This window comes from Papilio xuthus, unplaced genomic scaffold, assembly GCF_000836235.2.
Source record: "Papilio xuthus unplaced genomic scaffold, Pxut_1.1 DF826938.1, whole genome shotgun sequence".
In the NCBI taxonomy this organism is placed as follows: Eukaryota; Metazoa; Arthropoda; class Insecta; order Lepidoptera; family Papilionidae; genus Papilio; species Papilio xuthus.
The window spans coordinates 5017965-5045075 of record NW_013531711.1 but is presented as its reverse complement, the minus strand read 5'-3'; the positions used below and the strand labels follow the sequence as shown (position 1 = coordinate 5045075).

The 27111-nt window shown below is 33.6% G+C and overlaps 4 protein-coding genes across 4 annotated transcripts; all 4 read left to right on the top strand.

Annotated features, from left to right (window-relative positions):
• Positions 1–3348: 3348 nt before the first annotated feature.
• LOC106121588 (protein PF14_0175) lies at positions 3349–10084 on the top strand. The gene is made up of 2 exons (XM_013317301.1): positions 3349–3479; positions 6741–10084. The coding sequence occupies exons 1-2, from the start codon at positions 3459–3461 to the stop codon at positions 10023–10025; spliced, it is 3306 nt and encodes a 1101-aa protein (XP_013172755.1). The 5' UTR covers positions 3349–3458; the 3' UTR covers positions 10026–10084.
• Positions 10085–11645: 1561 nt separating this feature from the next.
• On the top strand, positions 11646–12941 carry CPG7 (cuticular protein glycine-rich 7). The gene is given in 2 exon segments (NM_001311962.1): positions 11646–11711; positions 11794–12941. Coding segments are annotated over 2 exon segments (939 nt in total). The 5' UTR covers positions 11646–11699; the 3' UTR covers positions 12721–12941.
• Positions 12942–16689: 3748 nt separating this feature from the next.
• CPG8 (cuticular protein glycine-rich 8) lies at positions 16690–18000 on the top strand. Its single transcript, NM_001311915.1, is given in 2 exon segments — positions 16690–16760; positions 16848–18000. Coding segments are annotated over 2 exon segments (1047 nt in total). The 5' UTR covers positions 16690–16748; the 3' UTR covers positions 17883–18000.
• A 6757-nt stretch (positions 18001–24757) lies between these two features.
• Positions 24758–26608, top strand: LOC106121785 (putative uncharacterized protein DDB_G0271606). The gene is given in 2 exon segments (NM_001312011.1): positions 24758–24803; positions 25139–26608. Coding segments are annotated over 2 exon segments (1356 nt in total). The 5' UTR covers positions 24758–24791; the 3' UTR covers positions 26483–26608.
• The last annotated feature ends 503 nt before the right edge of the window (positions 26609–27111 follow it).

The following is a 27111-nucleotide window of genomic DNA, read 5'->3' as shown; positions in this document are numbered from 1 at the left end:
TCCCTACGCCATTGCACCGCCCGGCGTAGGCGTGCGTAAATGCATTTCCTGACTATAAAAAAAAAAAAAAGTAAATATAACTGCAGTGTATTTTACTAGAGGGCGTTTTTTGATAATCAATGAAAACGAAAATATTAACATACCTTCCTGAGAGATAATATGCTAGGGGAGCAGTGGAATTTATATTTTACTTTATCATTATTTCATATACAAGTTAACAGTATGAGCATATAGTATTTTATTAATTAAAAAAACACAACTCATACGGTCAAAAAAAGTGTTTTTACATTTTGTACTTTTCGAAAATAACCCCTAACTTTGGACAGGCGCTAGCCCATCGGGTCATGAGTTGATATGTTGATACGTACATTCAGCTGACAACCCTATCCTTAACAAATAGAAAATATTATTTCATAGATGTTGTATTAATTTGACTGTTTGAACTTTATGTTCAAAAGTTCACAGGCGCTAAAAATATAAAGACTGGTTGATAAAATAGAAAAGACGTCCTTCAGCACATACATTTCCCCATAATTATTTTATTTTAAATAAAGATTTATAACAAATTTAATGCCTAGATTTGACCTCAACAAACTGAATAAGTTAAGTATAAACCATTATTTAGAATCGACAGTTGATTAATAAAAAAAGCGCCTACGATTTTTGTTGCAATTATCATGAATTCATCTCATGAACTTTTGCGCTGTGTCAAAGTGCCTACGGAACGTATCATACTAACCACTAACCAATAACCAACCACTGTAATTAATTGATTTAAATGTACAATACATTATTAAGTAACGGTATTTTTTATTAAGTGTTTGCTTTTGTATGTTTTTGATATCATCCTTTATAAATTCTGCAAGAAATTATATCTTTCTTGAGTTTGAAACTTACAAAGTATGGCGGCAATCTTATCGTATCTTAAAAATGCTAGCGATTATTTGAAATTAAGTGTGATTACTTGGTACAGTTTCATTGACATTTTCCACTGGCGTTAATGTTCACAATCGTTTCGCTCGAAGCTATACCGGGCGTGCAATCTAATAAACAAGATGGTATACGTCCTTTTGCCTTGAAGGCGTCACTTGATTGTAGAGATAAATGCAGCTTTATAGATGAGGAAGTACTTTGATTGCTCTCTATTCATGATATACTGACTTCGACTGAGATAATTATTTAAGAAATTATACAAAGAAAGTTGTACGTTGATGTAATTTGAAAGTTGTTTGAGCTATACCATGTTATCTTAATTTTCGTGAAAAAAGATATATGTTGTGTAAAATTGTTTTGCTGTTAAGTTATTGACACATTTAAATATATTTCAGTTACATCGAAAATTATTTTTAATACTTTTAAAAATTTCTGTGAAAAAAAATATCCTTTCTATTTTCTTTGGATAAAGATTTTATATTAAACACAAAATAGCAAGTTAGAAATTTACGGATAAGTACAGTCAAAACTGGTTGTATCGTCATCAAAAATGTAATGCAGTTGAAACTATATAAGCAAAAATCCAAGGGACCACAATGTTTTTGACTTTTGTTTATAGAGATTTCTTGCTTATCCATTTTCAACTGTAGTTTTTATAACAGATACTCTGACGTTTCTGACGAAGTTATATGATGTTAAGGCAGGACGTTTTGGTTACCATAACTGATGTGATATCTTAAGCAATGTGCGTATAAAAACCAGAATCCGAAGCCGACGCTTTATAAAACGTGAGCAAGTAGCTATCACCGCTTTTCGTATTGTGAAACCGTGTAATTATAATCTAACAAATTATAAACATTCGCATGACTAATGAGCTAAAAGTAAAGGCGGTGCTTTTAACATCGGATGACCCTTAGAATGCTCGCTTACACGAACTCTCTTTCACCGTAGCGCGTCGATAGCGGGCAAAGGGTTATATTGTTGCATAGGTCAACACGTAAGATATTTATCAAGCTTTCTTTGATATTATATGGTAATACTATAATTGCATGATTCAAGAAGTTAGAAAACTTGATTCATAGCGTTTTAAAAAAATATTTTATACTACTTTTTCTTACTTCCTACTAGAGTTTTTTTAAACTAAATAAATAGGTTTCTTTGAAGGTGTTACGGGACAAGTTCTTCCACATTAATGATGGGCGAACGTGCGACCTCTGGGTTACCGTGACACTTATGTTAATATATGAAAACAGCATCTTGTGAAAACTTTTATTTCGCAATGTGACGGCCTACATTGCTTAAATCGTTGTCAAAAGATCAACGAGCGGTAAAATGATAGATATATGATAATCACAAAACCATTTTTCATCATTTTATTGGACACCGTTTGCGACATATCTAAATTCTAGTAACATATGTCGTTCTCATCTATGTGTTCTGATTCAGTATTTCATGGGGACAGATCATCATCAGCTTACTATACGTCCCCACCGAGGGGCTTGGAGCCTATACCCTAAGTTAAGGGTGACTAGGCCATAGTCAACCACGCTGGCCAAGTGCGGGTTGGTTGACTTCACACATATCTTTTGAATTTCATCTCAGATATGTGCAGGTTGCTTTACGATGTTTTCCTTCACCGTAAGAACGTTGGATAAAAGTACATATGTAAATCGGAAATCGAAAAACACATTTGTACATGGCGGGATTCGAACCCAGGACTGCAGATTGCAAGTCAAGTGCTTAACCCGCGAGCCACCGACTCTCCGGGGACAGATGGTTTTACCCAAATATATAAACAATAAAAATTAGGCCTGTTTGTAAAAATGAAAAGATATTTGCTTCAAATATCATTACGCAAAGCTTCTGAAAGGAATAATACACCCCAACAATTTTGTGGACGTAGCGAAGGCGTAAATTAACACAATCGCCTCACTCTTAGGTCCATCATACACAAGGAAAATTTATATACGTAGTCTTGTGTACGAGCGGCCTTAAGTTCTTTAGTTGTCAAATGTTACAGTCCATCACTAACTTCAGGGAATACATTCCGCTAAGTTACAGGGATGGGTTCGCTGAGCTGACTGTCAACATCTAATAATGGAGAGGCATTAGAAGAAGGGAGAGCCATAAATAAGAAATATATTGATTAATTAAACTTCAAGGATAACAATGGTTTTATTCAACTTTGACAGATGAAACCAATTAAATAACAGTGTATGAATATAATAACGCAACGTTAACGTATTTGCGAGATCGTTCAAGATCAATTATCCCGAGAGTAACGTACGTATATTGGAAGCGTGCAGTATGCAGTTATTGTACTGCACACATACAAATCTTTAACGCTCCGCTACCCCCGTATATAAACCTGGTGCAGACTAGCCTTGAACTTCATTTCACCACGACTGCAACGCTCAAGACCATAGGCAACCCTTGATACAGCGATTGTTAGTACTATGGTGTGAGATTGTGTTTGTTATGTGGTAATAAGTTTAAACTTTTGTGTTTTGTGGTAATTCGTAAATATGAAGTTCGTAAATAAATCGGTAAGTAATAATAAATATTACACGTAATAACTAGGAAAATCAAATGAATAAAATTAATTGTATCTTTTTAAAAATATATTCTTAATTAATGTAAAGAATTTTTTTATATTAATTATAAAGTGAGAGTCAATTACGTTGCAATTACATCAACTATTGTCATAGTAAGGTGAGAAATTACAATACCTATGTATTATGCTGCTGTATACATAAATTGTCTATTTAATTTGTTAATTTTGTATATTATAATACACATATTAGCATAATGTTTTACGTATCAATGAATTAAATTCAATTGATTTCAATTTAGATGATATGATGGTGATGTAACTTTTTTTTTAATTAAATCATTTTTAAAACATCGTAGAAAAATCAAATCGAATTGATTCACTACATGTTTAATTTTTAAAATAATATGAAGCAACTTTACTTAATTATAAGCTAAATTACTTCTTGTAAAATTAATTTTAACTAAAAACCAATTTTGAAATGTTTGTCTGTCCGCCCGCAAATTCGCGTTGATCCGGGAAATCTCCGAAACGGCTGGGTTGCTTTTGACGGGACTTTGAAAGATAGCTTATGACTGCGGGAGTGATTTATATTATTTTCTTTATTTAGTTCCGCGCGAACGAAGTCGTATTCAACAGCTAGTGTTTTAATATATGTATACTGTTATCGCACTCTTAACTTCTTAAATAACCAATCCTTAAGAGAAATCAAGATAGAATTTATTAAGAGTTGGCTAGCAGTTATAACTTTCTAATAAGCTAATATAATTAGGCACGAAACGGTGTGATTTCGATCGGGATATTTCCTGATTTTTTTGGTATAGAAGTGGTCGCCCGCGACTCGCGATAATAATAGTGTTCTATACATGAGCTAGAGCTGATAGATAAAACATAACTATAAATCAATGAAACACAATGAAAATAATAGTTAGGATTCTATTTTCTATTTATGGCACAAGACAAAGGCTAAGGTGATATGTTATAAGGCAGTCATGACTCTGGGCACGATTTGAAAGCATTAACATACGACTGAAGCTTTGATATATGACCTTTATCTTTGCACACTAAATACCTATTGGTTTGAGATGGTATTTAATTAATATTACGATCTTATATCGCAGAAATTCTACAATAATTGTACTTAAAATTCAGTAAATGTTTGGTCTTGTTTATTTTTTGAATCTGTAATAAAAAATAATTTAAATAATCTGATGATTTGAGACATTTATCTTTATACACTATCATCAAATTAACATATCAGCTGTTTAATTGTTTATTTTTAAAATAATCATTTACTAATAACATATACTTTTGATTTATTGGTCCATGTTGACATTTGCCATATTTTAATTGACGATTCACATCAGATAACAATCAGTGATTGCGTGTAATTTATTGCAGTATTAGTGTCCAGGTGTCAATATCTCGGATCGATATCTCTCTGCACAGATTCATTACACTGGCTTTTTAGTCAAGTTGAATTTTCTTTTAAGTACCATATGCAATAATTGATTTATCTATGTATTCAATTATTAAAATTGAAGTGCTTGTTGTATATTATATAATATAAAAGAACCGCACCCGTGATGATTATCGTTATTCAAAAAGATTTTTTTTCAATTTTTTGTCCATAGACTTCCGATGACTCTTGGTCATACCTAAGTTCACGTTTGTTCCGTGTAATCTCTGAAACGACTGGAAAGATCTTGACGGGACTTTTACTGGAATGTAGCAGATGTACGCGGGAGTAACTAAGGCTACTTTTATAATTCCACCTTTACGAAGTCGAGAGCAACTGCTAGTTTTTTTATAATATTTGCTGGAAGTTATATCGAGAGATAAAGCATAATTTGTAGCCGGAACCAGTAGTGGTATTCGCAATATTTGTATTTGCATAATTAAGTAATCAGCTTAAATATACAATTACTAAGACAACAAGGATGACATCAAACATAAGTATTAGTTTAATGCGGTCACCCGGGTCGCTTTCTCCGATCTTACGTGATCAAAGTGTAGGTATGTCGTGACCCAATTGGGTGCAATGTCATAAATCTTATGTATTACATAATTAATACATTTCCGTTCTACATTACGAAGAACTGGTCTATGCAAATTAACTTCCATGTTTACATTACCCGGGTCAGATTTACGCGATCAACTGGTTTTTTACGATTTTCACTATCAGTAAAATACGTAATGTAGTTATATTTGTTCAATGAATTAAGGTCACTTGAGTAGTTGTTGTTATGTTTGCGTTAACACAACGATGTTGGTTAGCCATGTTTAGGAACTTGATATATTAAAAAAATTAACTAGATTTAAATTAAATTAATAAATGGACTAAATGAAAGTCAATATCTACTTCAACTGACGAGGTTCCATTATCGTTGGATTAGGCTGATAATATTGAATGTTTTTGATAATTTAAAACAATAAAATAAAATTTTACTTCTAAGTCGAAACTCAAAACCAGGAGGCATAATGCAATTATTTTTATTTAAATTGAAAACATTTATTTTACTTTATCTATGAATCATACGGATTATTATGAAAACATAACTTCAAACAGTAGGAGACTTATTGCGAAACATTGTTTTAGAAAATGTGTAACCGTGTAAACTGTATATGACGTAACACAAGGATACAGTTTAGTTATTAATCATAAAAACGGTATAGATTTCTCTTCATCAGGTCGTTATAGAAATATTTTTTATCCACACCTTTTTGACAAATTATGAATTATATAATGGTAGCATCTGTTATCCACCAGATGGTTTAAAAAAGCAGTATTAGATAATTTGAAGCTATTATGTTTGCCCAATTCGATATAACTCAGTTAATATTTTTGTATTTCTGCCTATTGATTGAATTTGCTTATATGAACTTGACTATTTTTTTTACTTAAATGTATAGTTTGAATTTGTAGGCAATAATATTTTAACCTCAAATTAGGGAGTTAAAATGTTTTTTTTTTCTGAAATTTTTATCTAAAAGTATTAAGGTATTTGGTATGGTTAAGTATATGGTTTGTAATAGACTCATAATAGTAAATCAAATGTCGCTATCACTTTCTGTTAAACCCGAGTATGGTAAGAGAAAGGAATGAAACTAAAGGGCAGGGAAAGGTTGTCGCCTCCTGAAGTTAATACCATTGATAATTCTGAGTCGCAACGACCTTTGACGCTAGAGGCCATTTTATTTGTACTAATTTATAATGGTTTTAAATAAGTAATAATATCCGATTTTTAAATTTCAGATATGGATACTAGTTGTCTTTCTGGTCATCGAAAACGTGCGATGCCAAAATGGATATTCCGATCAGAACAGTATACACTTAAAGAATATATCACCAAATGGAGGAGAGATTGAAACCAACTCAAGTTATAGTACTAATTTTGCCCAAAATGAGCCTAAGAGCCTATCTTTTAGTTCTGGTAACGCCCCATATTATATGGTCGATAATGACAACAATTTTTCTGACTACGATCGAGCGGACAGGGGTAGAACTAGAAAGATTTATAGAATAAAAAACCCATTTCATCATGCTGATGAAGAAAGTCGACAAAAAGAAAATATTGGTTCACAGGACAGTGACACTGGATCTAGTAACCAGTATGCAGGATTACAATATTCATTGCCACCTGAAGAATTCCTTCAACAGATGAGAGCAGAAAGTCAATACAATCAACAACAGCAACCGCAACTACAGCATCAGCAAATCTCAACTCCATCTCCTACATTTGGATATACAGCAACACCACAACCGCAGTACCAATATTCAACAGTTCCCTCAAATTATAACAACGGAAACCAACAAAATAATTTAATTTCACAATCAGAATCTAGATATCCTCCTCAATTCTATAATAATAATTTAAATAGTTATCAATACAATAACGCTCACTCTTTTGGTATAGAAGCAATACAGAGCACACCTTCATCGGTAACATTATATCTGTCTACAAGTTCACCTAACAATCAATACATTGGTACACCATCTAGCAATTATGTTTCCAGTTCTTCACCAATATTTTCATCGAGTCCTGCAAATGCGCAATCTTACATATCTACTACTTTATCAAACATCATATCCGGATCACCCTCCCACAATAATGTTAATAGACATTCTTTAAATGTAGAAAGAGATGCATTTAATTACGGAACAAATTATAGAGACAGAAATCAAAATGTTTATGTTAATCATTTTGACAATTCTGCTAACGGAATCAAATATCCAAATATGCAGCAACAATATCAGAATGAAATGCCATCTTCAACGCAGATACCAGTATCGTCCATATATCCTGATATAAGCCGCGATAATTGGCAAAACTCTATGCATTTAAGCTTAAATAATTTGCCTAATTCAAGATCTGAATACACACAGGCACCACAACAAAACTTACAGAGCAATTACCAAGAAAATCAGCAAAATTCTAATTTAGATAATCCTAGTAATGATATGAACCAAATAGGTAGTATGCCATCAGCAAATAATGTTGTTTTAAGTATTGTTCAACCTGATTATAAGACACACTCTGATCTTAAGAACCGTGAAAAAGAAATAGAACAACAAAACAAGCAAGAAGATGTTTACTCCCACGGTGATTATGGGTGGAAATTAGAAGGTAGAAAGCCTTTAGTAAATTATGACGTTAATTTACCAATAAATTATCCTAATCAACAAAATAACTATCAATCTGATGGTAGTTCCTTAAGTTTTTCTTATCGTCAAATTGACAATGGCAAAAATCATGATTATGAACAAAAATCAAAATACAAAATTGAAACCACAGACACGCAAGAATTTGCAAAAGCAGCTGCAAAAGCTCAAGAAAACATGAAGAACCAACAAGAAACTTATTTAAATAATTATATTTTACAAGCACGGTATCCTCAAAATATTTTGACTAATGCTGATCCGGGTAATTTCATGATTAATAACAATAACCATAAGAGCTTGACAAATGATAAAACAAACTTGAATGGACAAGCTGATCTAATAACACAATCATCTCAATACTTTCAAAATCCTAGAGAAAATATATTTGACAATAAAATAAAACAACCGTTAGATCAAGAGAATGATTTACAAAATTTTATCAAAGTCGGTGGTGCTAATAATATTCCAAATTTCGAATCAAGACAACAAGATGGCGGTACAATTGATGCTAACAACAAATATTTTCCTACAAACTACAGTAAAGACTTAAATGAAAATTTAAAACAATTCTTAAAACCGTTTTCTGATACTTATAAAATGAAAAACAACGAAATTTTTTCACCAGACAACTCAAGGCAGATAGAACCAAGTTATGAAAACCTTAAAAAGTATGAATTGTTATCCAATTCTAATAGTCAGGCTTATAAACCTCATTCTGACATAAATTTATCGCCATTCAATGGTTTAGGTCAATCGGTTTTAGGTGCACAACCTTTAACCAATGTACAACAACAACGCTCTCAAAATCAAGGATCATCCGATAATAGCAATAGCTTGAAGTTAAATGACATTCCATATTGGTTGCAAGGTATGAAAAATATGCATTTTTCGCAATTACAAACAGGTGTCAACCAAGGTATCATTCCTACAGGTACACCTTTATTACTTAATCAAAATATTGAATCTCACCAGATAGATGTTGCCACTAGTATCCTTAGCAAATTATTACGAGACAAACAAATTGAAATGAATTCTAAACAGGAATATGACCCTCAAAGAGAAACATTACTGCCGACTATAAATGGAATTAAGGTAATGAATCCTTACAATCTGGATTTATCAATGGTGAACGAATTTATAAAAGGTAAAACAAGTGACGTAAGCCCATCTTTTCGCAATCAGTATAATCAACCAAATCCAGTAAAATGGGATATGTCACAGTTAAAACAACTTCTGTTCCAAAATGACAATACAGGTCAATATACAGTTTTAAGTAACGTTTTAGGCAGTCCGGGAAGTCCTTTTTTTGAATTAAATACCGGTAACCGTCTTCCATATCAAGGCGTAAAATATTCACGGAGTCAAGAGGAAGCAGAAACTCTAATACCTATTACAGATTCTACACATAATCATCCAATAGGCGCTGTGATAGAACAAGATGACTTGGAACACGAAAACAGAGAAGCCATAGAGCCGGACTTAGAAGCATCTAACAATGATGAATTTCCAGTTGGAATTGGAGATGATAAACCAAAAATGAATCCAAATTATAGGATGATCGGCAACAGATATAGAAATCCAAATTCTTTATTACCAGATCGTTATACTTTCAGGAAAAATCCTAGAATGGTCATCGGAGAACCTTACCCTTTATTGAAACCACCACCAATTCGAGGTTTAAAAGGTAGAATGCGAAATAAATTCGATAACAATCGTAGACAGCGTGGAAATAAATATAAACAATCACGTATTGTAAAACGTGAACCTTTGTTTGAAGAAGATAGTGATGATGATGTGGAAGAAAACGTACCTATTCATTTACGACCATCTCATCTAGCCGAAGACAAATCTGACATCACACAAACCTCTGAGAGTTAATATGTTAATAAGACAATCAGTTCGTTACGTTTTAGTCTTTTTCAGGTATAAAAAGAAAATCTTACCCTAAATTTTTACTTAAACATATTTTCCATATACACTAACTTTAATTTGATAACAGTAAGACGTATTTTATTTTACCTAATTATTTAAAGTTAAGTAACCAAAATGGCATTTACATTTAGTTTCTAATTTTGTGTCTTGTAAATAATTAAATAAAACCTGCATTTTGGTACGTATAATAAATTAACTACGTAGTCTGTTTAAATAGTTTAAGTGATATAGTCGTAAGATTTTTTTATTACTAAAATTATTGTAAATATTTTAACATCTATTAGTCTGTAATATTAAATAACATTGCTTGTTTATGTGATAAGTCGTAAAGGTATTGCTAATTTATTAATATTTTTAATAATATGAGAAAATAAACGAAATATAAACTTGCAACTGTCTTTTGTTTTATTAAACTGGTTACTTACTTTAATAAGCATATTAATTATTTGGAATAAATGTGTTGATAGACCAGAAATTTATTGGTATGATAACTTCTCGACAAAAGGAGATAAAACATTTTTTATTAATAAATTTTAAGGGATACCTACACGTGATTGATGTGCTCATGCATACGTTTTATACACAAAAATTTTTGATACTTAACATAATACAAAATAAACTAGCCTAGTTTATTTTATGCTGTATAGAAATGATATTTTCCCTTCATGTACGTTAAACTGTAAGGAAAATATTTAATTGTCTCTCATGAAATAATTTTACTTTTCATTCCTTCCATCCATCTTATAAATCCAACACTTGCAATTCTTAAAAACTTGCGTGTGTTTCGCTTTCTTGCTGCGTCTTCTTCGCATATCCCAGATGAATGATTAAATGTAAAACGCAACAGTTTTTTTGTAACTCCATCATAGAGACATCTGTCGTTTAACATTTTGCGTGTGACGCGATAATCAATGGATTATTATTTCGCAATTGCTAATTTATGCCTATGATCTCACATTAATATTTATTAGACTCGTAAAACACCAGTCTTTATTACTAATTATGAAAAGAACGAGTTAATTTAGGTCATAGGTTTCTGTCTATGGCAGTAAAATTAAGATGGCATATTTACACATTTTTTTAAAATATGTTATGAAACTTTCTACATCAAAACAAATGACAAGATAGCTAGAAGGGACTTTCCTAATTTTGTACGACTAATAATTCCTTCACATATGCTTGTTTCTTCGTGAGTAAATGCTTTCCCTCTGTCTCTCTGTGTCTCTCGACCTATATAAGGTGTAAACAAAAACTCTATACAATATCGACATACGTATTATAATGCAAAGAAAACATAGTGTTGATGAAAAGATTAAAATGAAGTTACACATTATATTTTAAAGTTATTAATTTGGAAATCATAGTTCATTTACATTAGCGATGAGCCTAAACACTTCATTGGGCCAACAGTTAAGTAACTGATATTAAAATGAATTCAGTAAAATATTCGTTAGAAAAGAGAGACGAACGAATAACCAGTTCGTTGTCTCAGAACGCTTCGTATCACTGTAACTACACCGTGATATAAATATGAAGGAAAAAGCTGAAGCCGCACAAACGAGCTTCGGTTGTTGGTGAAGAGACAGACATAGTTGTGTGGCCAGCGATTAGCTAAATAAAATGGCTACTTTTGTAAGTTGAAACGTTATTTGAAAAAATAAAATGAGTTAAAATAAAAATCGTACATTTACAACATTTATTTTTTTTCTTTCAGACAAATTTAGCGTTTTTAGCAATCTTACTTAGTAGCAGTAATGCTGGTATCCTACATGGAGGCCACGGTGGGCTCGCGGTGCCGCCACCACCTCCTTCCATCAGCGCCTCGAGCTTCTCTCCGAGCAGCTTCCCATCAGGTTCACTGCCCTCAGCTACGTTCTCTGGCAACGGCTTCCTCAACGGTGGATTAGCCGTCGAGTCTCATGGTACCGGATATGATGCATCCGGTGACGCCGGCCCTATTCTTGCCGCTGCGACCCTACCTGGTGCCGGAATAAACGGACCAGTGGGAGCACCTTTAACTGCACCTTCTGGTGCTGGCTTTGGTGCACCATTGGGGGGTTCTTTTGGCGCATCATTAAACGGACCTGGAGCACCTTTGGCTGGACCTCTGAACTTTGGTGGTGGCGCTCCACCCCCGGGACCCAAGGCTCCAGTAATCAACGAGATTCACGGTCTCGCTAACAGCAATGGAGCACCCACCCAATACCGAGTACGCGATGAACCTTACCAGGTCGTGCGCGACGTCACACACAGAGTACCCCAGCCCGTGCCCGTGCCGGTTCCTCAGCAAGTTCAGATTCCAGTTCCTCAACCTTACCCGGTCCAAGTACCCGTCGTCAGAAACGTACCGGTACCTGTTGTCAAGATTCAACACGTCAATGTCGACAAGCCAGTGCCTTATCCAGTAGAAAAGATCGTCAAAGTACCGGTTGAGAGAGTTGTTAAGGTTCCAGTAGACCATCCTGTACCAATTGAGAAAATCGTTGAAGTTCCCATCGTCAAGGTTGTGGAAGTACCGGTGCATGTCGTCAAGACCTACCCCGTTCCTGTGGTGAAGACGGTCCATCACAAGGCGCACATCAGCCACGGTCACGGCCACGGACACAGCTTCGGCCACGGCCACGGCTGGTCTCAGTGGTAATCTCAGCTTGCCTTTTGCGCGACCAGTGTACCTCAACAATAACTGTGTACCTCCCTGCTAGTCTAACATTTTGTACATATTTGCCATCATGAGCTCATCGAGAGGCTGCAATGTAGGGTGATAACTAAGTCATTAAGTTAGGTCAAAGAATTGTGTATACCTTTTTCTTTGTAAATAGTAATGTAGATTGTTACTTTAATAAAAAATTTATCCAAAGACAATTTTATTTTATTTATTTATAAGATGTATTCTGATGCTGCCTTAACCAGTATCTAACAATTGAACTTATATTAATTTAGTCACTGACGAACTAAAAACTCTGGCATAAGATAAACTATGACATCGATTAAATCCGAAAAAAGTAATAACTATTTATTTTTTAATTTGAAAATATAAAAAATAATGCAGTACTATTACACATATATTGACGAAAACAAAAATATTAAAATCAAATTAAGGAACGTAATTTAGAAGACATGGGTAAAAAAACACATACTATATAGTTTTAAAACCTAACAGCGTTGCAAGTCGTGTTGGTTGGGTTAAATTCAGATGTACAAAATTACTTTTTTTTTTATATCACAAGGTGGCAAACGAGCGAGCGGCCATCTGAAATTGCTAAAAACAGCGAAGTGACCGTTGCTCATAGACATACGCAATTGCATATGCGTTGCCTACCTTTAATCGACGGAGAAGAGAATGCACAGAAAGAAAATATTTTCCCATTCCATGCATCCTCTCATCCGGAAAGTCCACTTCCACTTCCCATCCTTTTCTTATAAATAAGAAAAAGGGTGGGAAGGGAAAGAGGACTAATTTTGGCCTCCGGGACGCACACTCATCAGACGAAACGCGGAATTGCTTCCACTTCACGCCTGTCTTCTGTGTGGTCGTGGTATTTCACCGGGCGAGCCGGGCCGATTCGCGGATTTGGGTCGCTGTGCCAGCGGAGTAAGTATTTACCACGCCTGTAATCTAGAGGGATGTACTAAACCTATGTTTTTACGTTCTTAGGGTATATAGCATATCAGAAGTCGTGGATGTCCATGGGCGTTACAAAATATAAACGTCGTTCACCTGTGCCTTTATCAGAAAAAAATATGCTAGCATAAAACACATATAGTTAATATTTATTTCATAATTAAGTTCATAGCATAGGAAATTTAGATTTTATAACTTCGATTTTAGCTCCGATTGACACGATAACTTATATGAAAATTTATATTGCAATGCTGTATGAAGTAAATTGAAGTTTTACATTTTCTATATTTGTATTTTTAATTTTAATTTAAGTAGGTATTAAGTTGAAGTTATTCCAAACCAAATAATATGACAAACACATAGACAAAAGTTTACATAAGTTAACTAAAACTAATCTAAAAGTTTATTATTGTAGAAATTGAACTAGAGAGCGTGAGAAAACGCGAATGATGTTGTCATTCATACCAAATTAAGTTTTTAATATTGTGATGGCATTACTATATTAAATAATTAATATACTAAATATATCCCATCGGCCGGTGAAGGCCACGCTACTTTTCTGCGCGGCCTTCATAAATCAGTCTAAAACCTTACACAATATAAATATCGATATGTCACCATCATCAAATACAAGAAAATTTAACTAATTTCAATCGAATAAGTTTTCACACAGAATTTCGATTAAATTAATATAAGACGCAGTAAAAGATCGTTTTTAGTTTAAGTTTGCTCTAAGTAAATTTACAAAAGTAAATTTGAAGAGCTAACACATAATAACTGCTGCTAGTGTATGGATAACTCCAAATTCCTACCAATATTTCTGATATATTAGAGTAGAAATTAGAAATTATTTTATTAAGTGCTGACATACTTATAACATAAAAATATAAAATAATGTTATGTTTTGTTTACTGACCAGTATTATTTTTTTTATATCATTAGATGGCAAGCGAGCGAGCTGCCGCCTGAAATCGCTGAAATAGGGAAGTGACTGTTGCCCATAGACATAAGCAATTGCAAATGCGTTGCCTACCATAATATATTAGCCGAAGGACAAGATTAAAATGAGCCGCAATAGTCTTAGTAAGTGAATCACCTACACCAGTATTTTTTTTTATATCATAAGATGGCAAGCGAGCGAGCTGCCGCCTGAAATCGCTGAAATAGGGAAGTAACTGTTGCCCATATTCATAAGCAATTGCAAATGCGTTGCCTACCATAATATATTAGCCTAAAGACAAGATTAAAATGAGCCGCAATAGTCTTAGTAAGTGTATCTATGTATGTATCCTATAATTAAATTTCATGCAGCTAGAAATAAAAGATAATAAAGAGAAACTTGTCATTCATAGACGTAATTTAATGATGTGAACCATTTCGTAATTCATAACGAAATTCCGGAAAAAGACATTTGATATTATGATTCTGCGCGTGTACAAACCAGATTCAATGCCTAAAATCATAGAACAAGTCGCGCTAAAAATTACGTAAAAGTTGACACGAAGTCAACCGGAAGAAGTCGGAAATATCGGTCAGTCGAAAACTAATCAGCATATATTTTCTTAAGACCAGGTGAAACTATACGGAGGTCAAACCAGTTTCTTATCGAATTATAATAACAAATTCGAATTACACAATAAAGGGCATTAATGGTAATAAGTGACGAAAGATAAGCCGAACAGCCACTGTTTATTTAATGTAGTTTTATGAAATAAGTCTTATGGTAATTTGATATTTGCTAACTTATTTTATAGAACGTAAAAGATGACATCTTTTATTTATGATATTCATCAGATCAGATATTCATGATGTTAATATTATTCAGTTCGATAATTTTTTTTAAACATTTTATAGATTTATTAAAAAGTTAAGATATCGTAATCGATATACACCTGATAGGATGACATATTTAACAGTATAAGTAAACAGTCTACGCGTTATTTTAAAATTTCACTTATTACTAATTTTATTAAAATGTATTTGTTACCAATACTAATATGATAAATAATAGAAATTTCAATACATACCAGTTCCGGTTTAAATGAATAATTTAATTGATTTTAAATATTATTTTAGCCAAGAAAGCTTTACAATTCACAAGTAATCTATGCTACTATTGTTCTAATTACCTGAGGCGATTTCAGGTGACGTACACCTAAGTAATGTTTAAATTTAGTTTTTCTAAATAGATCTTAGGTTATCTAGATCTTCTCAAAGAAGGATCTTAACTTGGGTCATGAGTAACTATTTACTTACAGAATATAAAAAGCCCTTTTCAATTTCTGGAATCTTAAGAAATATTTTGAATAAAATTAACCTATTTATTTTTATACGCAGTACACAAATTTAACAGGGTGTTTCGTTTTCTTTGTAAATTCTTGCTGTTATAATAATAAAAACACTCGTCTATGTTACGGTATTCGTCTTTATCTAACTATTCTACTTATTGAGTGCAGGATGTTCCCCTTTATATTTTGGAACACTTTTATTACTTGGCAACGATACCAAGTAATAAAAAATAGGAGCAGATGCGTTATGATATAACAAGATAGTTTCCCCATACACGAGTGATTTAACTAACTTATATTTTATATATCGTATAAAACCGTAATATATAATATTTTCGCGTACATAACTATACAAGAAATTTTGTTCCATTACATAAATCGCAAAAAGTTCACAATACTTTTAATTTTAATTAAAACATATGTATAGACGGGAAGTTCACTTTATCACTATTCTTCTAGAATAATTAATTCTTATCCATAGAAAGGCGTGCAGAATTAATTAACGAATAGTGAAAAAAATTCGCTAGTTTTACATAGGAATGCAAACTATGACTACGATCTGTTAACTAACACAAAAATATTAGGAACTGATTATGACGTTTGAACCATCCGACGTCGTTAAATTATGCATGGGCGTTGTATAGAACGATCTGTATAAATATGTGGGCACAGAACGTTATCACATCACAAACCACCGAAACTCGAAACAAGCAACAACAACCTCTTCTTGGCTGGCTTTTAAGCGTTTAGCTAACAGCCATGGCGTTTGTTGTAAGTTAATTTGAAAAAAATTAAGATTTAACTTTAATTTAAAAAACATTCCCAGCATGTCCTAAAATCTTTGTACTTTTATTCCAGATGAAACTGCTGTTTCTGTCTGCGTTAGCGTATAGTGCTAATGCCGGGATCCTTACTGGAGAACACAGCTCCGATTCCTTCTTATCTTCAGCTCTAAATTCTCCATCAGCTAATTTCGGTTCGCCGTCTACATCTTACGGACCTCCGGCACCATCTTTGGACTTGAGTGGACCGGGAGCTAGCGCCGATGGAAGCTTATTAGCCGATGATCACTCTTCAGGCTTGGGCTCTATTAACCATGGACACATTTCATTGGGAGATCAACCCTTGGCCAGTGGCCCGTCTCTGGGCGGAAATCTTGGATTTGGCGACTCCGGACTCAGCGGCCCAGGACTTAACGGTCCAGGTTTGGCGAACGGACCAGTCTTCGGTGGCGATGCAGGTTTTGGAGGTCCCGCATTGGGCGCTGGACCTATCTCAAACGGTGCTCCAATTGTAGGACCAAGCGGAGGTGATGGCGCTTTACTTGGTGCTCCCGCATCGGGTCCTGCCTTCGGAAATCCCATCGGCCCAGTTCTCGACACCGGACTCGCTGGCCCCGCCAACGGAGCTGTCGGCGCTCCAAGAGTACTCGGCACCACGGTTACCGTCGGCCGCCCAGTTGCTGGCGCTACCAGATACGAGCTGCAGTCTGTCGTACAAAACGTCGTTCGTCGCATCCCAGTTGAAGTGACCCGTCATATCCAAGTGGCAGTGCCCCAGCCCGTGGCCGTCCCAGTCCGTCAGGAAGTCAGGGTGCCAGTGCCTCAACCCTACCCGGTTCACGTTGACGTCGTGAAACATGTCCCTTACCCTGTATACAAAACCGAGCACGTTGAGGTTGAAAGACCAGTGCCCGTCGAGGTCGTGAAGCATGTGCCATTCGAAGTCATTAGGAAGGTACCAATCCCAGTTGAAAGGCCATACGAGGTTATCAAGAAAGTTCACGTCCCCGTGGAGAAGCACGTGGAAGTACCCGTGCCCGTATGGAAGCCCTACCCCATCCACATCATCAAGCACGTAACCCACTACAAAAAGAAGAGCTGCTGCTGGTGAATAAAATGTAAAAAAAACAGTCATGATCCTACCAAATAGTCAATACAATTGTAAATATTGATAGTCATTAGCTGTAATAATAAACTGTGTATATTTTTCTAAGATTTTTATATCAAAACAGTCTTTATTTTAACGACCTTCTTTTATACGCTTCTTCTTCTTTTTTCTCGTCCTATTACTTTTGAGTAGATTTATTTGTTATGACAGGAAAAGCTATCATAGGAGAATAAAAGAGCAACGGGCACATTGCTGCCTGTTGCATGCCGTTGCATTATGTCCGTAATAATGGTAAATTCTCACTCTTTAATAGATCAACATCTAAAAAATCTAATGAATAAAATATTGTACTGTTTATTGATTCATCTCATTAAATATTTTGCAGCGAAAAGTAATAATTAAAAAAGTATTTATTATATTTACGTAATAAACGAGTATATTAGAATTGACAAAACTGCGAAACTCTCTTATGGAATCAATTTATATTTTTTATAATAATTATCTAACAAACATGAAATAATATCTCTGTTTAAATAAAGAAAACGAAAGCGCTTAGAATTAAAATCACTTTGAATATTTTTACACTTTACTTATTAAATTATTCAAAATCGTATACCATTTGAATTCAAACTTCTAAGCTAATAAATACGTCAGCATTTATTTAATTTGTTTATTTTAGCAGGAATATTTAAAAGTTGTTAGAGACCATTCAACCATAGGCTTCCGAAATCAGTAGGAGCGGATAACCAATAGCTATCTCATTTTTTCACAAAGAATTTGTTCTTAAACAGATGTTTCAACCGTGGAAACCAAGACTTCGTATTTCTTTAACCTATTTGTAAGTTATTCTGGGACGTCATTTATAAACGCTGCTAAACATTTTTTGAAGAGTAAATTAATGCTAATTATGATTTAATGTATTATACCTTTTACATATTTTTAATAGACATCTCGTAAGTATACAAAAATGATTTTTTTTTCATTTCCTTTAACACTTAATACTAACAGCGAATTTAAAATTTAACTTAGGTTCTATATATACTTTCTATCGAAACAAACTAAAATAGTTTTAAAATCATAATATCTTCTATACGATTATATTTAAAGTTTTAAATAAAAACCATGTTATAGAAATTCTTTCTTTATGGGTATGTTATTGTTATCATGCAGCAAAAGAAAAAATATTTCGCAAATACGTTAAAAACGACCACTTCTTGGTTTTAATCTGTCTTCTAAGTAAAGATAATTATTATAAATTCTACCTTAAAAGAAACTTTTATAAAACTAAAAGTATAATTAATATTATTATATAATTAGCAAAAAGGTTAGTCGACATCAAGGATACCCGAAGACCTGGCAGTAACCTCGGACAAAGTATCTTTGGAACCTAACCTAAATGGACTTCATTTACTAATTTATTTTAGTTAATCATTTATTACATATTTAAATATTTTTTCTAATTTAATTTTAAGCTATGTTGCAGAAATTTAGTTGTTAGTTTTAAATACCATAATATATTAAAAATAATATATAATGTCTAGAATCTAGAAATTCAAATGCAATATCAGAAACAACGTGATATTAATTAAGCTTGTATTTTAAATTTTATAATTTCAATCTTATTACCAAGATGAAAAAACATATATTAAATATCAACGATTGAGATTGCAATTTCAATAATAAAAACTCTAAATTATCAAATGATTGTGATAGTTACAAAGTATACTATGGTTCACGTTACTTGTTCGTAATTTAGAAATTATATTTTAAAATTAAGTACAAATAGAAAAAAGTAGTAACTACGTCTCGATAATCGAATAATTCCTAATTCAGACTTACCATTTCAATGATGTCAAAAATGGGCCCTGTAACAATAATATAAGATTGTATTTAATATACTTTATATTAGCGATTCACTACATAAGTGAATTTGATACCGACATAATAATCTTACTAATATTATAAATACGAATGTTTAGATGGTTTGAAGAAATCTTTAGATCGGGTAAAGGGATCTCAAGGGGAACATAGTCTAGAAGAACATATAGGCCACTAATTAATATTTTTTTTTAATTCAGCTTGGATAGAGTTGCGGGCGATAGCTAGTTAAAATAATAAAGATGGCGTAACTTCCGATTTATTTTTAATAGAGTCACATTGAATATTTAATGGACCTTCAAAAAATATAACAATATACTGCCATCTATAACATTGTATAAACTTTATTACCTTAAACGTCATCATAACAGTGTCAACATTCGCGGCATTAGCATAGTTTTGTCTTTAAATAAGAGATGGCGCTGTTTCTATTCTAGTATTATGACGAAAGATTTGCAATTATTGGAGGTAACGTATAAATTTAAATAACTACCTTTTTCATTTAAAAAAAATTTCTAAAAGGCTATCACTGGCTATAGGCTTAAATGGCTGAAATAAGGTATATTTATTTATATGTAAATCACTGTGTCAATGTTAATTACGTACCTTTCTCTTGGACGTTACGAGTACATTCGCACACAAACTTTTAAGCTTATTTTGTTTCCTGTAGGAGTTAAACTATGTAAACTTTCACATAAATTTCACGAAACAAAAAACGAGGGATACTTTTTTATACTACACATTGTTACATTCAAGTTACATAGACGTTAAATCACATTTGGAATCTCTTGACACTTTTTTGACATTAACACTGGGGCGCTAGTGGATTACCAAACCTTAATTTACCTTATGTATTAAATAACTTTATCACTCTATAATTATTAAATTATAGACTGAACTAACCGCGATAGCAATGCCTCTATCAGTTGGACAGACATGTTCGTGGATTACACCTCACGGACTATTAAATTTTTAGTGACTGTCAACTGTTTTTATTTTTTCTTCTTTCGTGGCTTTTTTTCTTCATGGCCAGTACGATCGTTGTGGAAGGGCTTATTAGAACTCCTAAGTACAGCCAAAGAGGTTTGTTATGTCAATTTAGTTTGTCTACTTAAGGATGATTAGTGTAGCAATTGACACCTATGATGTATTGAATTAATTTTGTATGAGGCTTAATGTACGTAATGGACGGGTATCATAGTGTCGGGCAGTACGAGCATCACGAGCAACTATGAATAGTCGAGAATATGTCTTGTAATAAAATAATCGAAGAAATAAGTACTATAACATTTTTTTTTGTTCAATTAAAACTTATTTAAATAATAAATATACTTCTTCTTAATGTACCCAGATCTACAACAAAGAACCTCTATAACCAAAGGAATTGAGCCAACATTGTTGAGAAAAAACCGTTTACCTGTCAAAAGTCTGTGAAATTGTATGGATCCATGGAAACTTAAAATTCTTTTTTTTGAAGAAAATTAATATATTTTTGAGATGAGTAGTCTCAATTGACATTCTCAGATCATTGATACTATATGCTAATTTCGATAAGTATATAAACAAATATTTAGGCATTTTTTAAATGTTAATTTTCACTTTTACAAAATATTAGCGACGAATTTATGTGTCTACAGATAAAACATTCAGCCTATCGAAATGTTAATAGGCATTTTAATATTTCCGAATACATTTTTGACACCATTTTTGAGTTCATTAATTGGCAACATTAAAAATTCAGAAGTTAAAACTTTCTTTATATTTCGCAAGGTTTTTTGGTTCAAAAGCCTCTTCACAAGCTTTTATTTTATAATGAAAAGAATTACAATCCTACCTCATTGTAATCCAAGTAAGTCCAAGGATGCGCTAATTTAGCAAATGTTTATTCACTCTTCTCTTGAACATAACTCCAAGACATAAATAATATGGTTTAATAGATGAAGTGGTCGGTCCTTTGAAACGCGAGGAACCTCTCAGAAGGCAGGCGTAAAATAGTGTACTCTAAGTTACATCTGATGATTGAGGGATATTCTTGCCCGTTAACCTTTTTCTACACTAATAAAAAATAAGAGTTGCCCGCGACTTCGTCCGCGAGAAATAAAAAAAGGTAGTAATAAAAATAGCTTATGTCACCCGGGGATATTGTAAATGCGTAATGGTGAAAAAGATTTTCAAATCCTCTTTCTGTTCGTCCCCTCCCTCGTCGATTGAGGGTAGGTGACGCAACTTCAAACGTGAATGATTATGGCAGCGACACAATTTTGTTTGCTGCTGCGAAATTAGATGGCTGCTTCTTCGTTTACCTTACTAGTATTATAAATGCGAATGTTTGAATGGATGTTTGTTGGAAGGTATCTCCAGAACGGTTGAACGGATCTCGGTGAAATTTGACATAACAGAACTTAGTCTGAAACAACATATCGGCTACTAATTAAGATTTTTTTTTATAAATCTGCGTAGACAGAGTCACGGGCGACAGCTGTGTACAATAAAAAAAAAACGTGTTTTCATTCGTATTTAATATTCATAACATTCTTTAATTTGTTTTTACTTTAAGGATTGTAATCGCGTAAACAACTTAGTAACTGGACTAAAATCTTGAGAATCTAATGGTGTAAGATTTGGAAAAGGTATATATTTATGCAAATTTATGTCCATAAAAAATTAACTTTTGAAAAAAAAAATCATAAATTCTTTTGGTGTTCGGTTTCGTAATAGTAAAATAGCTTCTTCGTCATTAGGGTGCAATCAATATTGATAATATCTATGATTTCTATCTCGTATTTTTTGCATGAAAATTGCTGTTTAATGCTAAAAAATACAAGAAATTAATTTTGGCTCGTGCTTTTTGCTTGCGGATTCTGATCTTTTGTTAATAGTGTTGTTAGTAGTAGTACTTTATATGTTTACATAAAAGGAAAGACAATTACAATTTGACTACGTACTATTTGAATCTCTTTAGATGAAAACTTTCTTCGCTCTTTGTAATTTGAAGAATTAATAAATTATGTTCAATCGCACGAGTATCATATATGCAAAACTTTCAAAATTTTTTTAGTTACGCAATGTTTTCGACGGTCACATTTTTATTTTGAATTTCATCAGAATTTAAAAATGTGTGTTAGTAAAAAACATTTGAACGGAGTGCCTAAATTCTTAATGTATTCTGCCGTAAGCCAATGCCATCTTTAATTGTGTAATAATCAAAATTTATCCATGGTTTTAGGTTATGGGTTCAAGGGCTACCATATAACGGGGACAGACGTAACACAAACGCCCTTTTTATGAATATTTGTTACGAACTGTGGTCGGTCGCGACTCTATCAGCGCGGATTGTATTCTTCCAGACTATGTTCTACATTTTTGCGCGGAGTTATTATAAAAAAAAAAAAAATAGTAGCCTATGTGCTCTTAGAGACTATTTTCTACATGTGTGCCAAATTTCATCGAGATCCATTTAGCCGTTGTGCAGATACCTTTAAACAAACATCCATCCATCTAAACATTCGCATTTAGAATTGTTGATAATATATAAATATAGTTTTGTTTGTTTTAAATAAACTATAACATTCCGCCACTGATTTTCATATCTTCAGCACTATTGCATATCAACACTTGTAAAACAGCAGGCTTCATTTTTCACTTATCATCGCGTTAAATTCAAATTCATCATAACGACATTGGTTTTCATCGAATAATTCGACTATTATTTTGCAAATTATAAGTTATCACGATCATAAGACACATAAATTTTGTTTTTATCTGAAAAATAAAATTGCCCTTACCAAGCAAATATCTTTTAGAGATTCTTCCTAGCGCTTCCACATGTTAACAATACGGTTTATTAGCATATTGACATATTCAAAAATCAAAAATACTTACACTTTCACTACCGTATTCCTCAAATGATGTAATGTAGAATGGCAGATGGGAGTGTTATTATCTTAATATCTAATACTAAAGTAAAAATGCGAATGTTTGGATTGATGTTTGTTGCTAGGTATCTCTAGAACCGCAAAACGGATCTTCAGAACCCAGGTATAATATCAAACGACAAAGTATACGCGGAATTTACACCTTACTTGTAAAAAGGACAAACAAAGTACCTGAAATGCCAATATAAGCTTTTGTTGGCATTTCGCACAACCAGCGTATGGAATTAATACGAAATATTCGTTACTAGAATACGGTCGCGGGTCCCTTTTCTTTCTTTTCCATAACCACACAACATTTCAAGAAACAGTTATTAAGTTGCCAGTTAGTAAACGTCGTTGTTACATTCAAGAAAATTGGCGATTTAAAACATTGTAATGTAGTAAATCACAAAATTGTACAACTTTGTACCATCACTTTCATACCATTTTTAGTGTAATTTACCAAGATTTAAAGCAACGTAATTACAAGCTTACAGTGTTACTGTCATAACTTACTAGCTTTACTATCAATAACTTCTCTTGGATATACGAGAGACGTGACAAAAATAGCCACTGTTTGTCATTTCAAGCTAATTCCAAAGATGGCTAAGATTTTGTTTTACCGAACTTGTTTATGGTGGTTGCGGGAACTTTTTCTTTTTAGTTCAATTGTTGTAACAAAATTTTACAGATAAAATATTTAAAAATAAAAAGTGAATAGTCAGGACCTAGATTGCGAAATTGAAAAAGCTAACAGACATATATATGCAAATGATTTGTAAAAATTTCGAAAAAAAATCCACTGACCCCGTCTTCGCCTACTGTTACAATTTTCGAAAATTGATATTTATTTCTTTTGAATAGAGTTGTGATTTTTTTTTCTGTTTTCGAAATCGTCAATCCAGTTCTGGACATTAAAGTACCATATGCATATTTGCATAGATAGTTAAATTAATTCAAAAAAAACGTAACCGATGCCAACGCCCTGCTCAAAATTATGGTTTGACTCCAAATTTTACATAGTTTCGAAAACTCGACTTTTGTATAAAATTAATGTCGATTCCTCGTTTTGGCACAGACGTCCCACAGCGCTATCCATAGCCACTTGTGCCTTCTCACCATGAATTCTTTAGTAAGTTTATTATAAAAAAATTAAAGTTTGAAAAAAATTAAATAAACAAATTAAATAATTTGTAAACTAATAAATATACATAGTGAAGTGATAAGACTTAATCTGTATTAATTTATTAAAATATGTGACTTATCTGTAAACATGGTGGATAAATTTTAAAACATAAATAATAAAATTAAACGTTAAACATCAGAATCCTAATAAATTATTGTTTATTAGTTTTAGAATTAAATTGTTTGTTGGTCATTATTAAAAATAATTTTGCAAAAGGGCGGTGACCTTAATCTATTAATTAAATAAGTAATTTGATAATAATACTAATATTTCTATTTCAGATTTGGTTTATGTTTGCGGCCCTCGCTATTGTCGTAGTGCAATCCAAGCGGTTAGACCCCGGGCCACAAACATTTATCGATAAGACACCAGCAGTGCAAAATCCTCAGAAGAGGTATGCCACAAAAGAAGTCGTAGTTTACCTTACACCAAGCCAAATTAAGGCGATACAAGAAGGTAAAGGTTTTATCAGTGCCGAGCCAGCGGATCAAGCTGAACCTGCTGAAGAAACTGAACAAGAGACTGAGGAGCAGCAGCCGGAACAGGATGACCTTTTCGAATTGAGTCCTGAAGAGTTAGAGCAATCTCAAGCAGCTGAGGAGGAAGAAGATCAGGCTGCGCCTACGATACCTGTGGAAGAGCCAACCTCGGAACAAATTGAAGATGACCCTCAGTTCGCTTGGCTTTTCAGGCAAGACGATAAGAATTTCGTGCCATCCCCCGAAGATCCTTACGCTTACTTGCGTTACTATCCCGAAACTGAAACACAAACTGAACAAGCTCAGTCACCTGAGACAGAAGAGGAAGTTGAAGAGGAAACAGAAGAAGCTCAACCTGAGACTCAGCAAGATCAAGAGCAACAGCAAAGATTCCGACTAGTTCCCTTCGAGTCTGCTTCTGAAAAACCTGCCCCAAGCACGACCAAGGCTCCTCAAGAAGAACCAATCAGAGAACGTTGGCTGCGCTTGTTGGAGTTGAACCGTTCTCAATTGAGAAAACAACTGGCCTCACAACAATCCACGACTACAACTACTACAGAGCAACCGAGACCAGACGGTGAGACTACCTTGGGCAGATTCCGATTCTCTGCGAGATATAATGACCAGAGACAGGCGATTGAAAACGAGGAACGCCGTAAAGTTCAGTTGGAAAAACTAAGAGCCAATATAAGAGCGGAAGGTCGTGGTAACCGCGCGCCATTCGTTATTCGCAAAGATGGTACTATTGCAAGGCAACGCCAGTCTTCTTTAGTGAAGCACGTTAAAGTTCCTACACCTGTTTTAGTCCCGATCCCGGAGCCATTCGAAGTGAAAGTTCCTCATCCCTTCCCCGTTCCTTTGGAAATTTTCAGACCTCTTGCTAACCAATCAGGCAAATCTAAAAAAGGAGAAGCAAAGAAAGCAGCCGCTGCCGCTCGTATTGAAAACGAAAGACCAAGAACTACGACTACAAGAAGACCAACAACAACAACGACAACGACAACAACAACAACGACTGAGCGCCCCTCTGCACCGGAGCGTCGGGTACCTTCTGATAACAGAAAGGAAGTGACAGTAGAAGTACCAACCCGCCAGAGAGGCCAGCCAGAGAGGATAACCATCATCCGACACATCTGGGACAAATAGTTAATTAACGCTAAATAGGTTATCATTGTTGTTGTTTCATTTTATAAAATTTGTTGAGTGTTCTATTGAATTTATGGTTGATTCATGGTGATGTCTGTTATTTAAGTATACGTTGTTTTTTTTCTACAAATATTTCTTTTATTCACAAAAAACCCGGTATTCCTTTTTTACCTACTTGTTCACCGCACAAACAGCTATGCTTATTAATATAATGTACAAGTTGTAGCTAACACATTCTTTTATAAAACTACATAAAAGATTAAGCAATAATAGCTGACGATAATTTGCTATTTTATTCATAAAGGCACGCATAACTATCGGAAGAATTTAACTTTCAAAACTTTTAAATTATATTGCTCTTTAAATCTTTTAGGAGATTTTCTTATAAGCATTTATAACTAATGTTACGAAAATAGCGAGGGTAAAGTAACGGTCTAGTGCCTACTCATGGATAATATTATACAGATAATATTGGGCCATAATAGATGGAACAAAAATCTACTCAAGAGTTTCTTGAGCGACGCAAACCAAAAAAAAATAGTGAGCCTAATCGTTTCGTAATTGACCTTGTTAAAAACATAATATAAAAAGTTGGCGCATCATTAGAAAGCTGCTACCACCCACCACAT

Coding starts and splice junctions, on each gene's coding strand:
- LOC106121588 (XM_013317301.1), top strand. CDS start 3,459: ATGAAGTTCGTAAATAAATCG. Junction 3,480..6,740: donor TGAAGTTCGTAAATAAATCG/GTAAGTAATAAT, acceptor TTTAAATTTCAG/ATATGGATACTAGTTGTCTT.